General features: G+C 36.1%; 1 protein-coding gene across 1 annotated transcript; it reads right to left on the reverse strand.

The window, feature by feature from the left end:
• Window positions 1–5,500: 5,500 nt before the first annotated feature.
• On the reverse strand, window positions 5,501–21,160 carry LOC141699740 (protein FAR1-RELATED SEQUENCE 5-like). The gene is made up of 2 exons (XM_074503585.1): window positions 20,834–21,160; window positions 5,501–5,509 (listed from the first exon to the last, which is right to left on the reverse strand). The coding sequence occupies exons 1-2, from the start codon at window positions 21,158–21,160 to the stop codon at window positions 5,501–5,503; spliced, it is 336 nt and encodes a 111-aa protein (XP_074359686.1).
• Between the last annotated feature and the right edge of the window lie 936 nt (window positions 21,161–22,096).

The raw sequence follows: 22,096 nt of genomic DNA on the forward strand, positions 1-22,096 counted from the left end.
TTTAACTCGATTTGGAAAGAAAGGAAAGCTAATTCCAAGGTACATTGGACCATTTGAAGTATTGCGACAAGTTGGGAAAGTAGCGTATGAATTAGCGCTACCGCCGCAAATGCAACATCTGCACAATGTATTTCATGTATCTCTCCTGAAGAAGTATAATGCTGATGCGAGCCATGTGATCGAGTTGGAACCAGTACAAATCCAACCAGATTTGTCCTCTATGGAACAACCAATACGAATTTTGGATCGAAAAGAAAGGACGCTTAGAAATAAAGTTGTACCTCTAGTTAGAGTGTTGTGGATAAATCCACTAGTCGAGGAATCGACTTGGGAATTAGAAAGCGAAATGAAAGAAAAGTATCCCCATCTGTTTGCTTAGATTAGATTCTGGGGACAGAATCCTTTTAAGGAGGGTAGATATTAACGACCGAGAATTTTGCGTCGTAATTAAGAAAGTAAAGTATGTGTTATGTGATGAGATTATGTGATTAAGCGATGATTATTTGTCTTATCTGTATGCTAGAGTTAAGGATCGTGGATAAAAACGTTCCAATTTAAAGAGTCAGCTTAGAAGTCGAGCTGTGGTGTCGGGCCGTCAGGTAGAACGGAACCCGCCCTAATATGGAATTAAATAATATAAAATGTGAATTATATGTGAAGTAAATGAATAAAGTATTTCGTCTTAAGAGACGTGTTAATTGGCAAAGATAATGAGAAGCGTAATCGAAACGCTGAGCGTCGGGCCGTCAGGCTGAACGTGACCCGGTACGCGTAAAAGAGGATAAAGATTTAAGAGTGATATATTTTATAATCAGATCTGAGTCGTTATATGATCGTATATGTATGATTGCTTGCCTGTGTGCATGACTGTGTGCTCTGTGACATTTTTATGGATTTAAAAGAGTTATTTGATTTAAATAAGGGTTTATTTAACCTTCGTGCATTTTTATAAAATCATCTGAGATGGATAAAAACATGGGATTTGTTCTGTTATCTTCGTAGAGGTCTTAGAGACTTTTTAAAAATAATAAGTGAATTTAATTGTTGATCTTTGCATTTTTAAATCAATTTTATGTGGAAAAGGTATTTATTAAAGCGAGTTTACGAAATTCATATAAAATCAACCGTTCGCTCAATTTCTTATTATGAGTAATGGATAAAAAGCTAATTTCGAGACCTACGCGTTAAAAATGTCATTTTCAATAATTCTTGACTTCCCGAGAGAGATATATTTTATATTTAGTCTTTGTTTTATTTTAGTAAAAAGATGGACAAGTAAGAATGAAAAAGGAATTAGAAATTTACCAAAGTGCCCTTGTTTTTTAATGCTATATAACCTCACTCCCTTCCTTTCTTTCTTCTTCTTGCTCCCGTGACATCACTTCTCTCTTCTCTCTTTTCTCTCCTTCTCTCACTCGAACCCTCTCACTCTCTCTCTCGGCTTTCTTCAATCTCTCTCGGTATACCTCTCTTTTCTTTGATCAAACACATCAATCATTCCCAAATCTTCTTGTTAAACACATATTTGTAGGTAAAAGTGTGTGCATGTGTGTATACCCACTTGCATGTCGATGTGTGTGTGTGTTGTGGGTGCTCGGTGTGTGTGATCACCCGAGAACCACATGGTTCTTGCTATTTGTTGTTGATGTCATCTTGCTAAGCTTGATTCCTTGTAAACAAATGATAGAGAAGATGTGCATGTTAGTTCTTTTTGTGTAATTGATGGAATCGGGGGCTCATGGTTGGACACCCTCAAATGAGGGCACCACCGAGATGCCACCGCCACCGGTGATGAACTCCGGTGAACCGGTGGTGAGCTATGATGTTAAAAACTGAGCTCTAGAACCTTAAAATCAATTCTTTATATTTGCATGTGGTGTTTTGATTGAAAAAGGCCGAATGGCCATTATAATTTTAAAAGAAATCAAGTTGATTATGGTTAATTGCATGATTTAATGATTTGATGTTAAGAAATAGGATGATTTGTGATTCAAGGAGTAAGAATATCAAGTTGCATGTCTTGTTTTTGAAAAAGGACGAATGGACTTAATCTTTAAAGTTGTTTGATTTGAGTAAACTTGTTTAAAGTAATAATGGATTGTTATTAGCTTGAAAAAGAAATGAAATTATTGATGCATGCTAAGTTAGGTTCGAATTTTTATGTTAATAAGAAAGGGAATTGATTTTTGTGAGATAATCTTGGTAAACGCTAAGTATGAATAGCCTAAAAGTGATTACATGTTAGTTTTAAAAAGGATCAAGATGTGCATGTCAATGATTTGTCCTTGAGATGTGAATTTGAGTTATTGCCGAATGAAATTGAGTTAAAATAGATTAATTTGATGAATGAATGGATGTATGTTATAATTTAGATAAAAATCAATTGTGTTAAGGAACTTAGTTGGCTTACGTGATAAAGATAAAGTGTTTGATATCGTGCTAAGTTGAAATTGAATTGCATGTGAGCATGTATGTATGTTTTGGTTCGAATGGTTGTTGATCAAGAAAATGGTGCTAGTTTAAATGTGGAATCATGTTAGAACTAAAGTTGTATGGTATAATTTTTGAGAAATTTGATTGTATATGTATGATTATGGTTCGGATTTCCATGATTAAAAGAAAGGAGAGTGGTTCTTTAAAGGTTTTTAAATGAGATACGTGTTTATGTGAATTAAAGTGAGTATTTGATTGATTTTATGGTGGTATTTGCAATTAGGCCGAATAGGCCATATGAACTTAAGGTCAAAACTTGGTTTTTGATAATCAAATATGAAATGATTGGATGCGTATATGTGAATATCTATGGATTGTTTAGTTGATTGTGTTATGTGGTTCGAATTTAAGGAATAAAAGAAAAGGGAATGAAGTCGATTGATATAAGTGATAGTATGCACGTAAATGTTTGGTTATAAATGGGTCTAGTACTCGTAAAAGAGTCATGTTAGTGTGATTTGAGAAATAGCCTAGGTCAAGCGAATACGCTTTGATTGCTAGGAATATAAGGATATAAAAACTATGAGAAAGGATTATGCTATGTGCTATGTGCTGTGTGCTTATTTGTATAAGCTATATTCGTATGCTCGAGTCAAAGATATAATCGAGTTATCGTATAGAGTGATCGTTCCGGGAACGAGAGTTGGGAATCTAATTAAGATTTTTGGTTTTTATTGTAGATTCGGAGCGTGAGGGCATTCGGGCTAGGAAAGGGAAAAGTATACTAGGTGGAAGTAGTTCAACCCTCAGGAAAGCAATTTCAGGCAAGTAACTCTGATTACTTGTGTAAATGATTATAAAGGAAATGTTGTTCATACCATGTAGAGTATTGAACTGTTAAAGTATGAAACCCTTGCTTTATGAAACCCTATATTGATTTGAAGTACCCTTGTTCTTGATAACCTTTATTGATAATCCTATTGATTTCACCCTTTGACAATCTGCCTTTCTGTTCCAGTTCCCTATAATGCCATGAATCATATTGAACCTTTAATTATCTTGGATAACTCTGTTAATGATACCCTGTTTCTCTTGATCGCCCTAATGATCCCTAAGTTATTACTGATCCTTCAAATTTAGTACCTTATTATCTTTGATGCAGAATCCTTGAGAATTGTTCCTTGTGTATCTTTGATTCACTCCCTGGACTTTGTTTCTTTAAAATCTGAATTAAGAATGAGTTTCGACTTGAAAGAGTCCGAATGATTTCAAATGCTTGGTAATGATAAAATGGATTTTAGAAAACCTATTTGTTTTTCCAACTCAAGGTTTTCCAAATGAATTCCTGATGGATTGGATTGAGACGTAAGAGGCTAGTGGGACTAGTCTAGTCATTGTAAGAGGCTAGTGGGACTAGTCCAATTTATGGCTGAAATTATGCCAAATGGTACCTTAAAGACCGGAATGGAGGTCGATACGGGCTGATCACCCGTATATAATGAAATGGAAAGATAAGTGATCCAATCATGGGTTCTAAATGATTATTTAAAAAGGGAACTGAAACTTTTATTCAGTAAATTGATTTCTGGAAATGAAAATGTTTTATACTGCTTTGAAAAGAGCTGATTATGTTATTGTGGAGCTTAAGGCTCAGAACCCTGATTCCTGAAATTGTTGATCATATGAATGATTCTATATCTTGAAATACTGTTGCTTTCCTCTACTGAAAGATCTATTTTGATCCTATAATGATTTGTGTTGAATGTCGGCTTTCATCCTGTTTTGAGCCTTGTTTCTTGAAAGTCCAACTATTCTTCGGATACCTTTCCTTATCTCAAAGAAAACAAAAATGAATATATGGAAATCTGCCACCTAGATTAGCTAAAATAGAATGCCCTAGTTTGTTCAAAGCATATTGAAAATTGTTATTGTAGAACTGCTATTTAGTTACTTGCTGAGTTTTATACTCATTGTTTTGTCTTAATCTAACCATGGCAGTTAAGCAAGAAGATGGCCAGGCTTAGGCGCACTGCTCGTAAGAGCGTACCTGGTGGTCCCTATCGTGTTGAGGGCTTCCAGTTGCCAGAGCAGGTAGTACAGGTTATGAGTGAGCTCGCGCCTAGAAAGTGGTGTTTAAAGATACAATGGGTTATCTGTCGGTTCCCAGCCGGAACCGATATTGATTATTTAATAATATTTTGGGTTTGTAAGTTATATTCTGTGATTGGTAGTTGTAATCTTGTCTCATACTTTATCCTGTTGATCCTGTTAGGAGTTAATCGGGGTTTATGCATATTTTATTATTAGAATCAAGGTGTGTGAGTCCTCATTTCCTAACCCCGAGATTGAGGGCGTCACAGAACATGTGTGGCTATAGGGGGCCTAAGGAGGCCATGTTTGCAGGAGAGGATTGGCTTGTACAGTGGTTCATTGATATTGGCAAATGGGCCAGGTTCTGTTCAGATTTAGATGGACTTGTTGATGACTCGGTTGACATTGCTTCTGAGGCTGATTACATGGTGTGGTATGCAGATGTATCTCGTATGCGAATAGGGAAGCCAGATCCATAGCCTCAACAACAGTACAAGACGAGGGAGTTGTATGATATCCTCGAGGGATATGAAGTTGTAAGTGTTTTATAATATTCATATTTCACATTACACCACACATTAAAAAATTTGCATTCACGTGTATTTCATCTTGCACACATTATAGCCTTGTGAAATTAATGAAAAACTGTATGTTTTTATTTGTAGATGGTTGCCAGACCTAATATGTTGAAGCAGCTAGATGCTAGGTTTCCTCCAGAGTTTGTGGAGGAGTTTGGGAGGATTTCTGGTACCTTCCTTACACCATTCTCCCGGTTGATGAAGAAGATCAAATGACATGCCTATAGACCTCCAACATTTAAGAACATAAAAGCAGATTGCATTGCACCTTCGGCTGACGAGTTTGACATTATCCTCATACCACGAGTCGCTTGGTTGGGAGTCCGAGAATGTGTTGCTAACGTGAGAAATCGAATCACAACTATGATCGGAGTTGTTGTCACCACTATAATCGCTAGTCATGTAACCTATCACAATAAAACACAATTATATGACAATAAAACACAATTATATGATAATAAAACATAACAAAAAAGAAAGCAATGTTAAATACTAAAAATTCAAATTCATTAAAAGATTACAACATTCCGTTACAAATACTACACTACTAATTATATTTCAATTCTTGAGCATTTTTTAAGATCTTCTAGTCTAGTAGCACACTTTCTTTTCTCATGACCTTCCTTTTGACAATATGTGCACTTTCTTAGAGACTTCTCCTTTTTACCAATCGATTCTATGGGACTTTTGAAATGAACTTCCTTTTTCCTCCCTTTAGTTTGGGACATAATAGGGTCAAGAATTGGTTCTTCATGAGCACTTGCATTTGGAGCATGAGAATTGCTTTCGTAATAATTTATTCCATCAACGCTCATTCTTTCGAGAATTGGTATTTCTCGATTCATCACTCCAACGACATAATCATACCGAATGTTCAAACATTGTACACATACACTTTCCCAACAAGCTTTCTTTCTCAAAGGCAACAAAATAAACATTTCTTCTCGTAGGCTCGAACATGGGCCTATAATAACTATAGTACGTATAGACACCCCCTCGCCTCTCTCCATTTTTACAAGCTTGTCGGTTTTTTCAACAAAGTATTTTGAAGACCCTACAAATTCATCTTGAAATCTTCTAAATATTTCCTTGTTGTAAATACAAGAAGCATGATACTCCAATATGGTATTAATTTATATGGGACATTTTAGATTAATCGTGACATAATCTTCTTCATTCTCCCTCGTGAATTGCCTTCCCAATGCCTTTTGGGCATTTTCAATGAATTCCTTCAAACCCGTTTCCGAACTCATATAATTATCAAAGAAAGAATTCAACTCCTCACTCCTCGATGTACTATTTTGAAACGCCAAAAATGTGTTTCTAGTATATGCAATAATCCACTTGCTCTTCAACTCATATAACCCATTTAAACATTTATACTTTTGCAAGTGATACTTTCCACAAATGATCCCCATCTAGCCTCAAAAATATCTTCGGTGAGAGATTTATGAATACAATGGTGGAAGTACGTCTTGCTTGGAAAAGCCGAATAATAATGTGCTAATTTCTAGGGGAATTTTTGACTTATGTGCCAAGAACACAATAAATGGGTAGTATCCGGGAGTACATCCATAATATCGCTTGCCATGACTTGATCTTGATCCGTGATTATAGTCATTGGAGGCATATTCCCCACACCTTCAAACCAAGTGCGAAGAATCCACTGAAAAGTCGACGCGTGTTCATCCCCCATCAATGCAAACCCAAAAATCACCGATTGATAATGATGACTGACTCCGGTTGTAACACCCCCAGATCCGAGGTCGGGGATCCGGGTCGTCACGGTCTTTCTTTCCACAATATCACTTCACTTAATTAATAATAAATAACCTTATGCTGTGACCCCACACTAACACACACCACAACCCGTTATAGTCTCAGAGATGAAATTTAAATAAGTACAAGTCTTTGAATCCACAATTTAAAAGTTATTACAACCCAAAATGATTACTTGATAAATTTACAGTTAATTGCCATTATCTGCCACAAGTTATAATTATACATAATTGATTCTCAAAAGTAGATGGTCTGATCTACAATAGATCTACCTCTGCAGCTATAGCAGCTACAACATCAACGGGAAGACGCGGGACGCTTCCCACGCGCTTGCGCTGGGTCTGCTGAAGTCTGGCCATCTTTCCTAACTGTTGTTGTGTGATGAAGAAATAAAGCAAGGGTGAGCAGCAAGCCCACCAAAATAATATGTATAATGATTAACAATATATGAGCCTTCTCATAGTACTCATGAAAGTCTTGGTCAAAAGAAATGAACCAAGTTGATATCTTAATGCGATGAAGTCGCAAAATATTCAGTATATATATATATACATATATACTTTTCAAAATATGGGAAGTCCTCTTCCATGCATAATACACACAGAGTTCCAGTTTATAACTGTATATATAAAAAATATCGTTGCAAGGTGATCTCATATATCTAACCTTGTCTCAACGTTTTTCCGAAAATCTTTGTCATTCATAAGACAATCATTAACTAGATATAAGTTTAAAAGATGAAGTTACAAGATACCCCAAAATACTTATATCTTTCCCAAATACTACTTGAACTACCCCCGTTCAAGTTATAATCAGTTTCAAAGGTTCATCACATAGATGAGACTACAAGACAAGATTTGAATAGATTCAATCTTTGAATATCATTATAAATAATGAAGTTACGAGATACTTCATTAAGTCCCGATATATAAATATATTCATATATATCTCCCATACATTTCCTGAAAACCTCTGTCATGTAAAGTATGAACAGAGTTGCAATATCCAATGAATTTGGAAGGAAAAGAATTTTGGCATAAACCAGATATCTTGCTGATCAGGCAAAGATACCAATAAGTAACCTTTTCTACTAGTAGATGGATGAATCCCCCACCGGTCATCACCCTGGCCACATAAGGACCTTGTGCTGGACCGCCACCCAGCCTCTTACGCGTTGATGGACTGCCACCCAGCCACTTACACATTGATAGACCGTACCCCGGCCTGTCGCTTATGCCGACTCAATTAGATGGGCTTACTTCCCGAACATTGGGCAAGTAATCAATTCATTCATCAAAACAACAACCTTGTTGCGAATATAAAATACACCACAGAGCCGGATCCCTTAGATTTTTTTGAGCGAGTATTCAAGTCCCCTTAAAATGGAAGATCTTGAATTTGGAAACAAGTTTTGGGATCCTCTCTACCTTTTAAATTCATTTTGAAAACTCGAAAACATTTTTAAGAATGTTTGGAGTAATGCTGATTTAATAAAATAAATCAGTCCCAATATGAAAGAAATATCTGAATATTATTATTTAAATAATATTCCCATAAAGAATAATTGAGGTAGAAGTTGGAAAACTTATACTTGAATGAATAGAAATTAATCAAAGATATACTTATACGAAAGTAATATCTTTATTTGAATAATAAAAAATAAGTTTGATTATCGACACCTTATTCTTTAATACAATAAAGAATATTATAAGTAATAAGCGGAGTCATAATACCTCGAATGAATATTATAAATAATATTCATTAAATAAAATAAAGGAGTCATACATCCTCAAATGAATATCCAATTAATAATCATTAAATAATATAAACTGAGTCATAACCCTCGAATGAATATTCAAAATAGTATTCAATTAATAAAATAAAAGGAGTCATAAGTCCTCCGATGAATATTCAAATCATATTGAAATAATAAAATAAACTGAGTCATAACCCTCGAATGAATATTCAAATCATATTCAAATAATAAAATAAACTGAGTCATAACCCTCAAATGAATATTCAAAATAGTATTCAATTAATAAAATAAAAGTTATCGAATAAACCTTATTCGATTAATAGTTTGGAAAACTATAACCATATATATATATAAATATATATATTATACTCGGGAACATCGACTCCCGGTTTAGAAATATGTTCACCTTTTGATCCCGTATACTAAGGGTAAATTCAAATACCGCTTATCTCTAGCATAGGTATTATGTAACTGTAAGCATTTTAACCAACAGATATATAATCCAAGAATATGAAACAGGCATGCATATATACCACATCACATGCTACAATATATCGCAAGAATTTGCTAATAACAAATATGCATTTATCGCAAGATCATGCATATACACATATACATCACAACAACAGTATAACGGGTAGAAAACTTGCCTGAGCGACTGGGGGTTACGAATGGCTCGGGACGAGTCTGGTAACCTATAAGCAACAAGTAAGTTGGAATTAAACCAAAGTCACTTGTAAATCTATACTCTAACCAACTCAGACTCTAACGCTCGTTTTGCGCTTACTGATTTGCTTAAGTCACCCGGGTACCCTCGGCTCCACCATTTTTAATAATTTAACCTTTACGAGTTTTAAGGCGATTCCTTCGCGAGTGTCTTACCAACTGCCTAACACATTTACCATAAATGTTTCATACATTAATTAACCCTTTTTGGTCTTTAACCTATGTTTCAAAGTAAGGCGAGGGGAAAAGTTTCGTTCGCGAAACGCCGTTACTTGAAACGGTCGTTTCTCCTAAACCGTGCATCGGAATCGAACGAACTACATATCAAAACGAAGCTTGTAACATGAGCTATCTAAACATGGAAGTGGTCATAATCTAGCAGGGGGTTCTCGGGTCCTAATGCTATGCACAAAAACAGTCCAAAGAAAATCGGACGTTACGACGGCTATGTTTACGCGATTTCCCAAATTTAAACCAATTCAAACAACCACAATTTCAACTCCAATTCACAACCCAATCAAACCTCCATCTAAAATACATTACAACAGCCTCCAATCAACTCAATATTACCAATTTATTCATCTAAACCAAGTCAAAAAAAAAAGTGACCAAGAACTTCAAATCTAACAAGCATCACTCCTAACTCCAAAATCAACAAAACCACTTACTAAACAAAGCTCTATTATGAGTACACACTCATTGCACTAACCCATCATCTAACATTATGAAATCCAAACCAACAAAACTTAATACTAAGGGTTTGAGAAGTTATACCTTCCTTGGAGAGTGGAGAATCAAGAGAATGGCTTGGAATCACCCTTAAAGTCCTTATCCAAGCTTAATCTAAACAATACTTCAAGAACATAAATTTTATTTCTTGAAAAACACTATTCACCATCTTCTTCCATGATTTATAGAAAAAGATTGGCTTGGAATTAGAAGCTTAAACTTATAGGAAGTATGTAACTATCCATGGGGAAGCTTAGATAATTACCTTGCTAAATAGTAAGTGGTGGAGCTTGGATCTTCATTTTTTAAGGAATGGGCCGAGAGCATGAAGAAGAAGAAGAGAGATTTTTGTGTTTTGCCTTGTTTTGCTTTTGGTTGGTTGGTTTTTGTTGTTTGATTTAGTCAATTACCTTGTTGCCCTTGAATTTGTGTGGTTCTCATTCAACCACACCTCCTTCCTTCCCATGTCATGCCTACATCACTTTGTGATGTCATCACCCCTCCTTTGTCCTCTTTCTATTGGTTGGATGACATCATCCCCACTAATCCCTTTGATTAGCTTTTAATTGTTTGCCTAATGACCGCTGATCTGTTATACGGTTCGCTTAACTTTCGTTTTCGTTTATCGTTTGAGGGATCATACCCGGGATCTTATTACTTAGGTTCCCTTAACCTTTCTCAATATATTGTATTCCTTCTATGATCCTCTCTTATAATCCTTTAATTTAAACCCTTTTTATCCTGTTACCTTTTTCTCAATTCTTTCCGTATCTAGTGGATTTCCGGGAAAAATCAAAGTGTTCGGATTTGGATTCTGACGATCTTTACATACACTTATATCCCATATAATGTACTAATAAAATCTCAGAATATCCATATCAGAACCCCTACATAGTGTGGCATGAAAAATTTTCTCATTCAGCAAAAACACTATTCATAAGGGTTTCAAAAATTTCCAAAAATTGGGGTTATTACAGTCTCCCCTCCTTAAAAGGATTCCGTCCCGGAATCAAATAGAAAACAAATGGGGATACTTTCTTAGCATTACACTTTCTAACTCTCGAGTAAATTTTCCCATATTGTGGTCCTGCCACCAAACTCTGCCTAGTTTGATAATCCTTCCCCTAAGCACTTGTTCCTTTTCACTCTATAACCCTTCCTGGTTGCTCCATATAGGTTACGTCGGGTTGCATGTCTATGCGCTCATATGCCCCTATTTGTCTGGCATCCGAATTACACTTCCTTAACATTGATACGTGGAACACGTTATGAACTTGCTACAGGTTCGGGGGTAGGGCTAGCTCATATGCTAACTTCCCAAACGTCTTAATATATCCAAGGGTCCAACAAATTGTAGTCTTAGCTTTCCTTTCTTTCCGAACCTCATCAATCCTTTCCAAGGGATACCTATAACATTACTAGGTCCCCTATTTCATACTCTTTGTCCTTTCGCGTCATGTCAACATACTTATCATGTCCATCTTGGGCTACTACCAGCCGTCCTCTGATTAGATCTATCATATCCTTGGTCCTTTAGACCACTGCTGGTCCGAGCATCTTGCGCTCTACAACTTCATCCTAACATAAGGGAGATCGATATTGTCTTCCCTCAAGGATCTCATAAGGCGATATCTCAATACTGACATATGATCTATTGTCGTAAGAAAACTCAATCCGTGTTAAGTGATCATTCCAATTTCTTTCAAGTCTATTGCACAGACTCTCATTATAGCTTTTAGCATTAGAGCTTTTGCTTCTCAATACCCATTCTTTTCCAGTTCGTAATCGCTACTACCTTCCGTTCCTAATATTATACTGGTTATACTTTTGCTCGTTAGCGTTCTATAACCTTTTAATAACCACGTCAACCTTAGTATCACGAATGTGTTCCCATTCCGCATACTACCACCACTTTATTACTCCTTTTTCAGTTGTTTCTATTTTCCAAAATTTGATCAATCAAATAGAAGTAAAGGAATTTGTTGAGAGATCACTATGATCATGAACACTTGTTATATCGCTTAGTTAGTACAGAAGGTGGCCAGCCTTTAGTACTTGACAAGCAATTAAACAATAGCTGGTATCCTACTCGGCTTCTATCACACAGATAGATAGTCATTCGGTAATACCTCCCCTTCTGGAAGGGTTGTTCTTCTCAGCTTACATGAAATGAAAAGAAGAGAAAAGAACGAACTGAAGAGAATTGTATATTCATAAAAAAAATTTTATTGCCGTAAAATATCTGGCTTGGAATCTACCTCTGAACTATAGAGGTTTGTCATAGAAGAACAAAACATATATGTATTTATATCAACATCAAGTATTATAGCATCGCATTTCCCATGCCTAAATATTTCTATTCCGTCCATCATTCTATGGACCCATGCTCTTCCTCGAGCTTATACACAATCACCTTTGAAACTCCCTCGACATCGAAAATCGAATCTGGGATCTCATTCTATATATCACCGTTACTAGGATTCTATGCTCGCACCGCAACCTTCCTCGTATAATAATATGACTCTCTATTGATAAGAAAGAATAATTATTCACTAGGTAGATACTCTACTTAATTAGTCTATCAATGATAACTTATACACTACCACGACCCGATTAGTGGTACTCAATCTCAACACCCATTCCAATACAACTCTCATGGTTGTAATCAGCTCACTACTCGCAGAATCATTGCTGCCTTATTATGGTCCACCACTGACCTACTGTCGTCATTCACTTTTCCATAAAATCTTAATAGCTAACCATACGGAGTCCATACATGTCGTATCAAATCCTTCTAAGGAGGTAACATAATCACCATTTATGATTCATGGAGTACACTCCTGATTCTGACATACATACATGACATGAAGCAAATAAAATTTGCAGAAGAGTTTCGCTCAAAGCAACGATAGCAGGTTAATACCATTTTTAATCATATGCCTTCAATAGAAGACTTAACTCAAAGGTTTGTTTAGTCCTTTTTGAAATATAGTCCTGGCTTATCTCAAGATAGTATCTTCTGAGATAGATAGCCCGCTCATGGCGATTACACGAATTAAACCTTTACTAACTACTATTACGGTTGGGTATTGCACAGTCATCAAAAGGAATGACAATCTTCCAACCCAAAATACAACCATCACAGCTTTAACCATCATCACTGTATTCCTTTGGCACAAGCGCCTACAATTATCCTTTTACCTTTAAAGTGTCGGCCACCTCTTTGGCCTTTCCCGATAGTCATAGTTCCTTATAATCAATGTCTTTTAACCACCTTCAACTAAATTTTCTATCTCATTTCCATCACAGCTTATGTGAAGATGTTTTCATTAAAATCTGATGAGAAAGAAAAAAAAATCACCATTTTTCCATAAGTTATTGCCTCAGTCTTTAGAGGTTAATCACTGTCGCGACTGACTCTCGATCGTACTTAGAACATCTTTTGTCTTAGGTCCTAATTGCCCTGAACAATTTCGACCTTTACTGGTTCGATCCATACTTTCTCGTGGTTTAACACGTGCCCCACTTGGCACCATTATAATTACGTCATATTTCTTTTATCAACATTTTTATTCTTGAGAATTTTGAATATTACCTTTCTCCTTGTAAAACCTCTAAGGTTATCCTTCAATCGTTCCTCCTGTATTCCCTAGATACAGGGCATATCAAAATACCATTCACTATTACTAGAACCATTGTCTATATACTTCTGAAAAATTTCTCCACTGATCCTTAAAGGTTGTTGTTACCTTAACCCTTTCCAATTCATCCTGCCAAAACTCATACTGTCCCTATTAAGGGTGAAATACCAACCTTTATGCATTCCCCTAGGATTCATTTTAAGTTACCGATGTTCTATCCTTAATTCCACCTTTAAAAGGTACCTGCATCCTTCCATGGATAAATCAAGTCATATATCCCTGATAAGGGTGTCTTATTCAATCATTCCCACCTCGATAGTATATGCCTAATTTCACAATAACATCTGTATACAACATGAGGTCAATCAATATGGCCTCCCAAAAGATAACAACGGTTATCCGCTTTTCTTGCCTAATTTGGTAACGATAACAAGGATGTTCTGGAAGATATTGGTCGTGTTCAACGTGAACTTCTTCTTAATAATTCCGTGTTTACTTTTGTTGTTTATCTCAACAGTCACCTCAATGTTGGGATATCTTTCATACCTGGCGTCTCCCTTTCTGGGTATCAAGCCACCGGTCTTACACTTCACATTCTTGAAGGTCACTTCCTTCATCCAATTTTCCTACCTTCTTACTTTCTTGTCTCCTTAGTCTATCCGCGTCTTATTATTTATCCTTCGAACTATCTCAAGGTTTCCTTGAGTCCTCCCAACTTACTAGGGATAAAATATATGTATCTCTTATGCCTTCAACCATCAATTTTAACTCATGGTGAATCACCCTCATCCTGACGATTACATACTTTTCTATTTCTATTGGTACGAGTCTTTAGGGTTTCCTCATACCCAACTCCCTTATCATTCCTCAAACTCTATTGCCTTTATATTCCTTTCCACTTCAATTTCTTTTTATTTTCCTTTCTTTTATCATTATTTCATGAACCAACACAACATAAGCATTGATTTCAAACATCCCGTCATTCTGGATTCGTGCCCTTAGAACGAATCTTGACAACTTTTACAACTTAGATTCACAATTCATCATACTCGTCCGCTTTTGTTCTGGCTCTAAATCTGTTACACTACCTCCATAACCTTGGGATTTACTTTCTCGAAAACAATTGACTGAACTTAAATCAATTTATTATAATCTCTTGCTCCGTGCCTTCCTTGGTCTTTCACCAGCGGGTGGTCTCTCTCTTAGGAGGGTAAGTGACAAAAACAGTCTTTTGTGGTTCATCAATCATTTAGAATCTCAAATGATTCCTATATTTCCTTTAGTCAGGCTCTTGCCTCGACTGGGTCAGCTTGTTCCTTGGAACTCTGAGAGCTTAGCGACTTAAAGAACCTGAAAGAATTTCTCACCGCATTGTTTCCTCAGGGTGGTGGTTGGGGATAATAGTCTAAGTTCTTTTTAGACAGGTCCATGAATTGCCGTATAGGAGTACCGTCTCGGGTCTCCTTTCCTTACTCGACTTTCTATTTCCTTAGTATGAAATGTTTCATCCTACTCCCCATAATTGGGGTCATTTTTTAATTTAAAATCCTCATTTTCCACTCCGATAGGTCATGACCTCCCTGATTATCACGTTCAGGGTTTGCTCTAAATCTTATTCCTCAAACTATGGCTCTCCTCTAAGTTCTCATCCTTACGCTCTTGAACTTTCGGAACCCAAATTCTATAGGAATACCTCATTATTCCCTTATCATCTTTCTCGGTATTAATCTCATATTTATTTGTTGGCTCTCTGCCTTCATTCATCACTTTTACTGGCACAATATGTTCTTTTCCAATAATTCGGGCTGTATTGCTATCTCAAACAGCTTTTCGGTACCGGCTCCGGTTACCTTCACTACTATTTCCAAAATCTCTTATAAACTCTCCAAAAGACATTATCATCTTGAGTCTCTCCTTTTTACTAAGGGCATCAGCCACCACATTGGCTTTCCCTCGAATGATAAAGAATCTCATAATCGTAGTCCTTGATTAGTTCTAACCATCTTCTCTGGCGCATGTTGAGCTTTTTCTTCGGGAAAATGTACTAGAGCACTTATGGCTTGTGCAAATCTCGCACTTCTCTCCATACAAGTAGTGCCTCAAATCTTTTAGGGCAAAACTATTGCCACGAGCCCAAGCTCATGGGTGGGGATATCAATTTCATATTACCTTAATTGTCTTGACGCAGACGCGATTATCTTGCTGTGCTAAGAAGCACCCTAATTCCTTATACGAAGCGTCAATACAAATCACAAAATCTTATTTTCCATCCGGCAATGCCATCATAGGGGCCGTCACCAATCTTTGCTTCAGTTCTTGAAAGCTGTTCTCGCATTTCTCTGTCCATTCGAACTTCTCAGTCTTACGAGTAAGCCGCGTTAAAGGGGCTACTATCTTTACAAACTTGAACGAACCTCTGGTAGTGACCGGCCAATCCTACCTCTGGTAGTTGCCCTAACCATGGTCATCAATTCCTCAGTGGTCTTTTATTCATTCTTGTCTGGATCTTCCATGGGATCCTCCTCAGCAACTATCCCTTCTAGGACAACATCCTCAACCGCTATATCCTCAATATGAACATCATCCGATCCCGCGTTAGGACGCTCTATCGGATCCATAATCTGATCTCTAATAAGTAATAAACATCATCGCATTGTTGCTCCTCAACCTCAGGGTTCGGAATCCCGCTACCATATACGATAACGAACTACGCTACTATCACGATATTTATAAGGGTTCCCATAAGGGTTTTAACTGTCAGTACTATGTTAGGTAGCCCGACTATGAACTTGGCAAGAGTTCTTATTATCTTAGTGAACTTATTATCTTAACGTCACATCATCTCTGAGGTTTATAACGCTTAGCTCTGATACCATTTCTGTAACACCCCCAGATCCGGGGTCGGGGATCCGGGTCGTCACGGTCTTTCTTTCCACAATATCACTTCACTTAATTAATAATAAATAACCTTATGCTGTGACCCCACACTAACACACACCACAACCCGTTATAGTCTCAGAGATGAAATTTAAATAAGTACAAGTCTTTGAATCCACAATTTAAAAGTTATTACAACCCAAAATGATTACTTGATAAATTTACAGTTAATTGCCATTATCTGCCACAAGTTATAATTATACATAATTGATTCTCAAAAGTAGATGGTCTGATCTACAATAGATCTACCTCTGCAGCTATAGCAGCTACAACATCAACGGGAAGACGCGGGACGCTTCCCACGCGCTTGCGCTGGGTCTGCTGGAGTCTGGCCATCTTTCCTAACTGTTGTTGTGTGATGAAGAAATAAAGCAAGGGTGAGCAGCAAGCCCACCAAAATAATATGTATAATGATTAACAATATATGAGCCTTCTCATAGTACTCATGAAAGTCTTGGTCAAAAGAAATGAACCAAGTTGATATCTTAATGCGATGAAGTCGCAAAATATTCAGTATATATATATATACATATATACTTTTCAAAATATGGGAAGTCCTCTTCCATGCATAATACACACAGAGTTCCAGTTTATAACTGTATATATAAAAAATATCGTTGCAAGGTGATCTCATATATCTAACCTTGTCTCAACGTTTTTCCGAAAATCTTTGTCATTCATAAGACAATCATTAACTAGATATAAGTTTAAAATATGAAGTTACAAGATACCCCAAAATACTTATATCTTTCCCAAATACTACTTGAACTACCCCCGTTCAAGTTATAATCAGTTTCAAAGGTTCATCACATAGATGAGACTACAAGACAAGATTTGAATAGATTCAATCTTTGAATATCATTATAAATAATGAAGTTACGAAATACTTCATTAAGTCCCGATATATAAATATATTCATATATATCTCCCATACATTTCCTGAAAACCTCTGTCATGTAAAGTATGAACAGAGTTGCAATATCCAATGAATTTGGAAGGAAAAGAATTTTGGCATAAACCAGATATCTTGCTGATCAGGCAAAGATACCAATAAGTAACCTTTTCTACTAGTAGATGGATGAATCCCCCACCGGTCATCACCCTGGCCACATAAGGACCTTGTGCTGGACCACCACCCGGCCTCTTACGCGTTGATGGACTGCCACCCAGCCACTTACACATTGATAGACCGTACCCCGGCCTGTCGCTTATGCCGACTCAATTAGATGGGCTTACTTCCCGAACATTGGGCAAGTAATCAATTCATTCATCAAAACAGCAACCTTGTTGCGAATATAAAATACACCACAGAGCCGGATCCCTTAGATTTTTTTGAGCGAGTATTCAAGTCCCCTTAAAATGGAAGATCTTGAATTTGGAAACAAGTTTTGGGATCCTCTCTACCTTTTAAATTCATTTTGAAGACTCGAAAACATTTTTAAGAATGTTTGGAGTAATGCTGATTTAATAAAATAAATCAGTCCCAATATGAAAGAAATATCTGAATATTATTATTTAAATAATATTCCCATAAAGAATAATTGAGGTAGAAGTTGGAAAACTTATACTTGAATGAATAGCAATTAATCAAAGATATACTTATACGAAAGTAATATCTTTATTTGAATAATAAAAAATAAGTTTGATTATCGACACCTTATTCTTTAATACAATAAAGAATATTATAAGTAATAAGCGGAGTCATAATACCTCGAATGAATATTATAAATAATATTCATTAAATAAAATAAAGGAGTCATACATCCTCAAATGAATATCCAATTAATAATCATTAAATAATATAAACTGAGTCATAACCCTCGAATGAATATTCAAAATAGTATTCAATTAATAAATTAAAAGGAGTCATAAGTCCTCCGATGAATATTCAAATCATATTGAAATAATAAAATAAACTGAGTCATAACCCTCGAATGAATATTCAAATCATATTCAAATAATAAAATAAACTGAGTCATAACCCTCGAATGAATATTCAAAATAGTATTCAATTAATAAAATAAAAGTTATCGAATAAACCTTATTCGATTAATAGTTTGGAAAACTATAACCATATATATATAAAAATATATATATTATACTCGGGAACATCGACTCCCGGTTTAGAAATATGTTCACCTTTTGATCCCCTATACTAAGGGTAAATTCAAATACCGCTTATCTCTAGCATATGTATTATGCAACTGTAAGCATTTTAACCAACAGATATATAATCCAAGAATATGAAACAGGCATGCATATATACCATATCACATGCTATAATATATCGCAAGAATTTGCTAATAACAAATATGCATTTATCGCAAGATCATGCATATACACATATACATCACAACAACAGTATAACGGGTAGAAAACTTGCCTGAGCGACTGGGGGTTACGAATGGCTCGGGACGAGTCTGGTAACCTATAAGCAACAAGTAAGTTGGAATTAAACCAAAGTCACTTGTAAATCTATACTCTAACCAACTCAGACTCTAACGCTCGTTTTGCGCTTACTGATTTGCTTAAGTCACCCGGGTACCCTCGGCTCCACCATTTTTAATAATTTAACCTTTACGAGTTTTAAGGCGATTCCTTCGCGAGTGTCTTACCAACTGCCTAACACACTTACCATAAATGTTTCATACATTAATTAACCCTTTTTGGTCTTTAACCTATGTTTCAAAGTAAGGCGAGGGGAAAAGTTTCGTTCGCGAAACGCCGTTACTTGAAACGGTCGTTTCTCCTAAACCGTGCATCGGAATCGAACGAACTACATATCAAAACGAAGCTCGTAACATGAGCTATCTAAACATGTCAGTGGTCATAATCTAGCAGGGGGTTCTCGGGTCCTAATGCTATGCACAAAAACAGTCCAAAGAAAATCGGACGTTACGACGGCTATGTTTACGCGATTTCCCAAATTTAAACCAATTCAAACAACCACAATTTCAACTCCAATTCACAACCCAATCAAACCTCCATCTAAACTACATTACAACAGCCCCCAATCAACTCAATATTACCAATTTATTCATCTAAACCAAGTCAAAAAAAAAAGTGACCAAGAACTTCAAATCTAACAAGCATCACTCCTAACTCCAAAATTAACAAAACCACTTACTAAACAAAGCTCTATTATGAGTACACACTCATTACACTAACCCATCATCTAACATTATGAAATCCAAACCAACAAAACTTAATACTAAGGGTTTGAGAAGTTATACCTTCCTTGGAGAGTGGAGAATCAAGAGAATGGCTTGGAATCACCCTTAAAGTCCTTATCCAAGCTTAATCTAAACAAAACTTCAAGAACACAAATTTTATTTCTTGAAAAACACTATTCACCATCTTCTTCCATGATTTATAGAAAAAGATTGGCTTGGAATTAGAAGCTTAAACTTATAGGAAGTATGTAACTATCCATGGGGAAGCTTAGATAATTACCTTGCTAAATAGTAAGTGGTGGAGCTTGGATCTTCATTTTTTAAGGAATGGGCCGAGAGCATGAAGAAGAAGCAGAGAGATTTTTGTGTTTTACCTTGTTTTGCTTTTGGTTGGTTGGTTTTTGTTGTTTGATTTAGTCAATTACCTTGTTGCCCTTGAATTTGTGTGGTTCTCATTCAACCACACCTCCTTCCTTCCCATGTCATGCCTACATCACTTTGTGATGTCATCACCCCTCCTTTGTCCTCTTTCTATTGGTTGGATGACATCATCCCCACTAATCCCTTTGATTAGCTTTTAATTGTTTGCCTAATGACCGCTGATCTGTTATACGGTTCGCTTAACTTTCGTTTTCGTTTATCGTTTGAGGGATCATACCCGAGATCTTATTACTTAGGTTCCCTTAACCTTTCTCAATATATTGTATTCCTTCTATGATCCTCTCTTATAATCCTTTAATTTAAACCCTTTTTATCCTGTTACCTTTTTCTCAATTCTTTCCGTATCTAGTGGATTTCCGGGAAAAATCAAAGTGTTCGGATTTGGATTCTGACGATCTTTACATACACTTATATCCCATATAATGTACTAATAAAATCTCAGAATATCCATATCAGAACCCCTACATAGTGTGGCATGAAAAGTTTTCTCATTCAGCAAAAATACTATTCATAAGGGTTTCAAAAATTTCCAAAAATTGGGGTTATTACACCGGTAAATGGGACAAATTGTATTGCATATCTATTTGTCCGATAAGTGGTATCAAAAGCCACAACATCGCCAAAATTTTGGTAGGCCATTAAACATCTCAGATCAATCCATACTAGACACTTCAAACGATTCTCTTCATCAACTTCGGTCCTAATAAAATATTTAGAACCACTTTCTTCATTCAACCTATGCAACAAGTCCAACCCCGCTTGGGCATCACTAATATCAAACATTTTCTTCCTCACGTCTCTTATCTCATTCCTCACATGTTGGTCATTGAAACCAGTTTTATCATTACCTCCATGAATGTTATCAATCACATTCATCAATTGACAATTACGAACCCCCGAATCATAAAGAGTTTAAATCAAACTACGGGTAGCGGTGTTGACATGTCTTTCACGTTGTACCGAATTCATCTTACTAGGGAAAATAAGACCGTGGTTATGTACCAACTCAAGGCTAGTTATCTCTCAAAGAGGTTTTTTCTTTTGATAATTGACATACATCCTCACCTTGCACTCACTTTTAGGAAGAACCTCTCTACGCCGTTTATTTTTACTACTCTCGGCGACGACACTTTTTCCATAAAGCCTACAAACATATAAACGATCATATATCTCGTTGTCTTTATTACGATGGCTCGCTTGAAATTTAATAGCAAATTCATTTCTTAAAGCATAAACCCTATAAAAATGACAGGTCTCATCGACACTTTGAGAAAATTGATTCAAATATGGAACTCCTCCCCCATTAACATTTTCATACATATTTACCTCCTCTACATTATCATCTTTCATCTTCACCCTCCCCCTCAACATTAATAAATTCCTCATTTTTATCTACAAACTCATCATCTTCAACAAATACAGGGGTTTTAGGTTATTTACTAGTATTTAAATCATCAAGATATAAAATATGATCAGTACCCTATTTTTTTTTCATTTTTACGTTTATGACGAAACATACGAGCAAATAAATTATCCGTCATGAAAAATTGAAATTGAAGAGAAGAAATATACCTTAAATTGACAAAAGTACTTGAATTTCTTGATAAAAATGCCCAAAATCGCCTAAAATATAAATTTGGAGAGAATTTTTTTGAAGATTTGGGTGTTTTTGTATGGTGAAATGGAGTGCTGGAATGCTGGGATAAGGGAGCGGTACCAACCGCGAACAATTTTCGCGGTCCGTCCTTACCAATCACGAACAATTTCTGCGGTCCATCTATTATCCCAGCCCTTCATTCCCCATCCAACGAT

Source organism: Apium graveolens, unplaced genomic scaffold (genome assembly GCF_009905375.1).
Source record: "Apium graveolens cultivar Ventura unplaced genomic scaffold, ASM990537v1 ctg1240, whole genome shotgun sequence".
In the NCBI taxonomy this organism is placed as follows: Eukaryota; Viridiplantae; Streptophyta; class Magnoliopsida; order Apiales; family Apiaceae; genus Apium; species Apium graveolens.

Bases quoted from the DNA above. Each gene is read 5' to 3' on its own strand.
- LOC141699740 (XM_074503585.1), bottom strand. From the start codon at position 21,160: ATGAATGTGATTGATAACATTCATGGAGGTAATGATAAAACTGGTTTC.